This window comes from Zonotrichia albicollis, chromosome 6 (assembly GCF_047830755.1).
Source record: "Zonotrichia albicollis isolate bZonAlb1 chromosome 6, bZonAlb1.hap1, whole genome shotgun sequence".
Classification (NCBI taxonomy): Eukaryota; Metazoa; Chordata; class Aves; order Passeriformes; family Passerellidae; genus Zonotrichia; species Zonotrichia albicollis.
In genome coordinates, this window is record NC_133824.1 from 62,201,106 (window position 1) to 62,208,681 (window position 7,576).

Sequence of the window (7,576 nt, forward strand, 5' to 3'; positions counted from 1 at the left end):
AAGGAAATATCCTCTAGATAAGGAAACATCTCCTCCATGAGGAAACATTCCTTCAGTAAGGAAACATCCCCAAGGTAAGGAAACATCCCCTAGTTAAGGAACTCTCCCCCACTTCAGGAATTATCCCCTCGGTCAGGAAACATCCCCTAGTGAAAGAATTGTCCCCCAGTTCAGGAATTATTCCCTCGGTAAGGAAATCTCCCCCATTTAAGGAGCTCTCCCCCAGTTCAGGAATTATCCCCCAGTTGAGGAACTCTCCCCTCAGTAAGGAATTACACCCCAGTGCAGGAGCTCTCGCTCGGTTCAGGAGCTCTCCCCTCGGTAAGGAATTATCCCCTAGTTCAGGAATTATCCCCTAGTTTAGAAACTCTCCCTCAGTTCAGGAATTATCCCCTAGTTCAGGAATTATCCCCCAGTTTCGGAGCTCTCCCCCCTCTCAGGAGCAGTCCCGGTTCCGCGCTCTCCTCAGGCCGGGCAGCCCCGCTCGGTGCCCGCAGTTCCGGGCGCGGCCCGCAGGAGGCGCACGGGGCGGGCGGCGCAGGCGCGCAGGGCGGCGGCCGCGGGCGGCGGCGGCAGCGGGGCCGCAGCGAGCGGGGCCCGGCCCGGCCCGTCCCGACCCCCGCCCGGCGCCTCCCCGCGCCCCGAGCGGCCCCGCCGAGCCCCGAGCGGCCCCGCCGAGCCATGGCGGCGCGGCCGGGAGGGTGAGCAGCGACACCGCGGCGGCCCGGCCGGCCCCGATGCGGAGCGGCCGCCATGCAGCCGCCGCCGCAGCCCTACGAGTTCCTGGGCGAGGAGAACGGCCCGAAATGGCGCGGCCTCTTCGTGCCCGCCCTGCGCAAGGTCAGTCCCGGCGCCGAGCGGCGGCACCTGCTCCGAGGCGGCCCCGCCCTGCCCCGCGGCAGCGCCCCGAGCCCCCCGCGGCTCCCTCAGCGCCGCCGGGGCCGCTCCGGGCCGGGGATGCTCCGGGAGCTGCTGGGGCACCTCCGCTCGCTGGAGTTCGCTCTGCGCTTCCCTTGGGGCTCTCGCTTCCAGGGGCTGGTGTCCCGGCTTGATCTGGCTTGGCTTGGAGGGGATCTTAAATCTCATCTCGTTCTGACTGCCCGAAATGGCAGGGACACCTTGCACTGACACCAAGCCCTGTCCAGCCTGGCCTTGGGCACTGCCAGGCATCCAGGGGCGGCCACAGCTGTTCTGGGCACCCTCATAGCGTTGCTGATGAGCCGGGGAATGGCATCCTTCATCCCTTCCTTCATGCTTTCCTTCATCCCTTCCTTTATCCCATCATTTACCCCTTCCTTCATCCCTTCATCTCCTCTTCTTCCCTTCCTTCATCTCACCTTCACCCCTTCTTCATCCCTTCCTTCGTCCCCTCCTTGATCCCCTCCTTCACCACTTCCTTCATGCTTTCCTTCATCCCCTCCTTCATCTTCATCCCTTCTTTTATCCCTTTCTTCATCCCATCCTTCACCCCCTCCTTCATCCCTTCTTCCATGCTTTCCTTCATCCCATCCTTCACCCCTTCCTTCATCCCTTCATCTCCTCTTCTTCCCTTCCTTCGTCTCTTCTTCATCCCGCCCTTCTCCCCTTCCTTTATCCCTTCACCCCTTCATCTCTCCTTCACCCCTTTATTCTTTCCTTCCTTTATCCCTCCATCCCCTGACCCTTCCCAGCCGGTTCCCGGTGCTGTCACCGCCCCTGGGGTGACACCGTGCCAGGGCCACCTGTGCCGCAGGAGCAGCCGCCCTGTGGCACATCCACACTGCACAGCCGAGAGGGGGAACCACGCAGCAGGTGGATCTGTGGCTTTGGGATGTGTTTGCACGGCAGGGAAGCTCCAGCCCACCTCCCTTTTCATCCCCAGTACTGTAAAAAAGGTGATAAATTGAGGCTGGAGGGAGCAGTGCCCTGCTGGGATTTCCAAAAGCTGAGGGTTGTTCCATAATTCTGACCGTCATTTTCTGCTGGTTTGGTGCTGCCACACAAGCACTTTAGGCAGTGGTGAGTTGTTTGTCTCTTTTTTCCCCCAGAGCAGATGTAGTGATGCTGTTGGATAATGATTCTGTGTTACTTTTTCCAATAGAATAAAAGATTTGCATTTGTTTTGGGTGCCTAAGTAGTCTTGTGGCTGGCATAGAAACCACTAATTGCCTGTCTGAGGAATCCTGGATTTTGTGCTCTTCACCCCAAAATCTCCTGATGGAAGCTGCTTTCCAGTGCCTTAGAGAGTGCCAGGCTGTTCTTTTGCTCTCTCTCTGCATTAACCCCAGCCAGCACCTGCCCAAACGGGAGCCACAGCTGCCAAAACGTTCCCTTAAAACCGAGAGGTGCTTTCACACAAATGCAGCAAAAGTTGTTGGGTCCGTGCTGCTTTCCCAGCTCTATTTGTGCATTTGGTTTTGGTGAAAAAAGCAGCAATTTTGGTGAAACGAGCAGAGGGAACGGGGTTGTGATGCCAGTGAGTGCCTGAAAAAATGTGTGTTTGCTTTCAGCCAGGTTTTTGCTCCCTGGGAAAGTTCCTTGTGTGCAGGACCCACCCTGGAGCATGAGGCAATCTGGCTGTAATGTGAATTTCTGCTGTGAACACACTGGATCAGTGAGTCAACCCAAAACTCAGCCTGCTGGGGAAGCACATCAGTGTTAAAAGATACTCTTTAATAAAAAACAAGCACTGCAGATCTTAAAATGGGCAGAAATTATCCAAAATAACTATTCCATCATTCCTAGGGGAGCTCAAGAACTGGCACTGAATACAGAGGGTGAAATCCTCAAATTTTCTGTTTATTTCCCAATTCATTAAACATCCTCGCTGCCTTTTTTACAGATAGTTAAAAATCCACTTGTTGGCCAGCTGAGATGGGATTTCTCCAAGCAGGTTGCTTTGAGGTGAAAACTTTAAATAAACTTTAGTATTTTTTTTAGTTAAACACCTGGAATAAGGGAGTTTTTTTAACTCTTAACTTGTGTTTGTAATACACTGTGCATTATTTCCCATTCCTGAAAAAATTCCCATTATTTTCCTTTAAATGATCACTGCTTGAAGAAGAGAAACAGAAAGCACAAAAAGAAGATAAATTCTGGTTCTCTTTGTGCATGTTAAAGTGGGAAAGAGATTTAATTCTAAAATGCCCAAAGATGTGGAGCTGGATAAGGAGCCCATGCAGTTCACTAATAATAAAAATTATTTCTTTGTTATTTGGATTTTAAGTCCAGAACATGCTTTGAAGAGCTCCAATCCCTTTGTTGTGCACTCAGCAAGTTTAAGGTAACTTCTTTGTATCAAACCACTTTCAAACTCTTGCTCTGCTTCAATTCTATGCAGTGGACACTTAAAAATGGTCAAACACATCAGTTGTTACCTTAATACATGAAAAAAATAGGAGAATCTGTCTTTTGAACAATATTTTTATTTATGTTTTTATGTTTATTTATATTTTATTATATATATTTAGTTATTAAATTTTTATTTTTGTTTATATAATGCAATTATATGCATTTGTACTCTTTAAGATGAGTAGAGAGTGACAATTTTTACATTAGGGTGGGAGTCTTTTTTAGGAAAAACCCAAAGCTAAGTTTTAAAACATCTTTAAACCAGATTTTATATATTTTTATGCCCTCATTCCTTAGCACTGGCACCTGGGGGTCCTGTGAGTTGGAAATTAGAAACAGTTCCATGTGTTTGCCTCTGTTCCAGCTGCAGATGGACAAGCACATCCTTGCTCCAAACCACTTTATTTCTTTCTTTTCTGCTGCTGCTGTGCTGGAAATGCAGCAGGGAGTGAGGGAAATTGGATATAAAATCCTTTCAGAGTGAATGAATCAGAAGAAAACTTTATTTTTGATGTGATCACTGAGGTTTGGTGACTCGAGCTGCTGTTTGGAGCAGGCGAATCACCCCAAGCAGATCCTGATAAAGGTTTTGGTTTTGGGTTTTTCTTTTTGTTTTTGTTTGTTTTTCGGTGTTTGGGTTGGTTTTGCTTTCTTTGGCCTTTGCTGGGGGAGATGTCAAAGGGTGAAACCCTTTTTTAAAGCTGATTTTTGGGTTTGGGATCACCTTTCCTAGATGGAAGACCCCAGAGCTGAGGTATTTTACAGGTGGAGACTGGGATTCCAATCCTCTGTGAACTATTGAATGGGATTCCATTCAATAATGGGAATTATTTGGGGAATTATTTTGCAGGTGGAGACTGGGATTCCAATCCTCTGTGAATTATTGAATGAGATTCCATTCAATAATGGGAATTATTTTGGGAATTATTTTGCAGGTGGAGACTGGGATTCCAATCCTCTGTGAATTATTGAATGGGATTCCATTCAATAATGGGAATTATTTGGGGAATTATTTTGCAGGTGGAGACTGGGATTCCAATCCTCTGTGAATTATTGAATGGGATTCCATTCAATAATGGGAATTATTTGGGGAATTATTTTGCAGGTGGAGACTGGGATTCCAATCCTCTGTGAATTATTGAATGGGATTCCACTCAATAATGGGAATTATTTTGGGAATTATTTTGCAGGTTGATAGTGGGATTCCAATCCTGTGGGAATTATGGAATGGGATCCCAGTCCTGTGTGAGTTATTTTGGATGTTGATGATGGGATCCCAGTCCTGTGTGAATTATTAAAAGGGATTCTGGTTCTGTGGGAATTATTTTGCAGGTTGATAGTGGGATTCCAGTCCTGCATTAATTATTATTTTAGAGGTTGATGCTGGGATTTCAGCCCTGTGGGAATTATTGAATGAGATTTCAGTGCTGTGTGAGTTATTTTGCAGGTTAACAATGGGATTCCAGTCCTGTATGAATTATTTTGCAGGTTGATACTGGGATTCCAATACTGTATGAATTATTTTACAGGTTAACACTGGGATTTCAGTCCTGTGTGAATTATTTTGCAGGTTGATACTGGGATTTCAATTCTGTATGAATTATTGAATTGGATTCCAATCCTGTATTAATTATGTTGCAGGTTGATACTGGGATTCCAGTCCTGTGGGAATTATTGAATTGGATTCCAATCCTGTATTAATTATGTTGCAGGTTGATACTGGGATTTCAGTCCTGTATGAATTATTGAATTGGATTCCAATCCTGTATTAATTATGTTGCAGGTTGATACTGGGATTTCAGTCCTGTGGGAATTATGGAATGGGATTCCAGTCCTGTGGGAATTATTTTGCAGGTTCATATTGGGATTCCAGTTCACTGTGTATTATTGAATGAGATTCCAGTCCTGTATGAATTATTTTACAGGTTAACACTGGGATCCCAGATCTGTGGGAATTATTTTGCAGATTGATATTGGGATACCAGTCCTGTGGGAGTTATTTTACAGGTTAATACTTTGATTCCAGGCCTGTGGGAATTATTTTAGAGGTTGAGACTGGAATTTCAGACATCTGTGAATTATTGAATGGGATTCCAGTCCTGTGGAAATTATTTTGCAGGTTTAGATTGGAATTTCAGTCCTGTGGGAATTATTGAATGGAATCCCAGTTCTGTATGAATTATTGACTGGGATCCCAGTCCTGTGTGAGCTATTTTGCAGGTTGATACTGGGATCCCAGTTCTGTAGGAATTATTTCATGGGATCCCAGTCCTGTGGGAATTATTTCATGGGATCCCAGTCCTGTGGGAATTATTTTGCAGGTTGATCCTGTGATCCCAGTTCTGTAGGAATTATTGAATGGGATTCCAGTCCTGTGTGAATTATTTCACAGGTTAATAATGGGATTTCAGTCCTGTATTAATTATTTTGCAGATTGAAACGGGGATCCCAGTCCTGTGGGAATTATTGAATGGGATTCCAATCCTGTATGAGTTATTTTACAGGTTAACACTGGAATTTCAGTCCTATGGGAATTATTTTGCAGGTTGATACTGGGATTCCAGTCCTGTGGGAATTATTGACTGGGATCCCAGTCCTGTGGGAATTATTTAATGGGATCCCAGTCCTGTGGGAATTATTTTGCAGGTTGATCCTGTGATCCCAGTTCTGTAGGAATTATTTGATGGGATTGCATTCCTGTGGGAATTCCAGAGGCAGCAGCTCAGTGTGTCACTGCCTCCAGCCCACTGGAGGTCCCAGTTTAACATCCTGGATCTGAGTTGCACAAAAGGATTTTGGGAATTGTAGTCGAAAAATTCACTTGTACCGAATACCTTCTATTGGTACCTGGAATAAATTTCTGTTCCTTTTATTTTCTTTTCCTGATCTCTCTGGAATGTGACCTAAAGCAGTTCCCAAACACCAACCAGCAGCTGCTAAAGGATTCCCTTGGAACAGATTTATAAGGCCAGGAAATAAACCCAAGAAAAAACTCCAGAGAATTAGAGTGTAAATTTGAAAGCAGTGAGGAGTGTGAGGAATTTATAGACATGGATTTATTCACCTTACAGCATTCCTGTGTGTCCTGAGCTTACGTTTCACAAGGGCTGGAGGGACAGGAGCCAGGGAATGGCTGCCAGTGCCAGGGGCAGGGATGGGTGGGATGTTGGGAATTGGGAATTGCTGGATCCCTGGCAGTGCCCAAGGCCAGGCTGGGCACTGGCACACCCTGGGACAGTGGGAGTGTCCCTGCCATGGCAGGGGTGGCACTTGGGTGAGTTTCCATCCAACCCAAAGCATTCCAGGATCCCATCATTGGGATTTGTGTGCACTGGCCAATTCAGAATGTATTTCTGTCAACAAGAGCCGTGTGTTCGGCTGCTCTGCTGTTTGATTTTTCCAAACTAAGCTCAGGAGCATCACCCAGGGATTCTCGTTTTGGGTTTTCTCCCTGCTCCACTCACAGTTAAACCCCACAGGCACCACATCCTGGCTCTGGGCACTATTTGCATTTTCTAAAACAATTCCACCATTGCTCTGGACCACTCATCAGATTTCTAGAGCATGACTAAAGGGTTCATTCTTAGCAAGTGTTGCACAGACAGATATAAAGGAGCATTTTGAGGACTTTTTTTGAGTTTACATTAGTTCAGTGCTTCTGTATTTTTAAACCTGTGGGAGTGTCTGTGTTGTGATGTGTGAGGTTGGGGTTGAGGTCAGGAGGTGCAGGGTGTCCAGATTTATTCCATGCATGTTTCCATGGCAGGACCAGGCTCCCCTTAGCAATTATTTAATGTATTTTAGCCTCATTATAATGGATTCTTGTTCAAAGCATTTTAATTTCATTAGTATTTATTATTATTTAATGCATTATAATTCCAACAGGAAAGTTGCTTGTTAAAAGAAATAGTTACATTTAGGTTTGAAATCTCTCAGGTCATTGAGCTTCTCATAAATGCGTTTATTTGAGCTCAGAAGCCTGGACCTTTGCAGACTGCAGCGAATTTGAGTGAGCTGGGCTAGTGGGAGGTGTCCCTGCCCATGGCAGGGATCTGGAATGGGATGGGTTAAACATCCCTCCAACCCAAACCAGTCTGGGATTTATGGATGCATCAGCCTGGTCCTGTTACTGAAATTTGTTATTTTCATGCTTTTTTTTCACTGTAGCCAAGTTCCTGGCACAGGAACCCGTGGCTGGCAAACAGCAGCAGGAGAGTTGTGAGCTGAAGGTGGATTTTAGCTCCCG

At 46.2% G+C, this 7,576-nt stretch overlaps 1 protein-coding gene across 2 annotated transcripts in view; it reads left to right on the forward strand.

The window, feature by feature from the left end:
• The first annotated feature begins 390 nt into the window (after positions 1-390).
• Positions 391-7,576, forward strand: part of SOS2 (SOS Ras/Rho guanine nucleotide exchange factor 2) — a 62,881-nt gene continuing 55,695 nt past the window's right edge. The window contains exon 1 of one of the 2 annotated variants that reach the window (XM_074544136.1): positions 391-840. In XM_074544136.1, coding sequence (XP_074400237.1) covers positions 738-840 — 103 coding nt within the window. In that variant the 5' untranslated portion in view covers positions 391-737. The remainder of the gene's footprint in view (positions 841-7,576) is intronic. The other variant, XM_074544135.1, reaches the window with a different exon arrangement.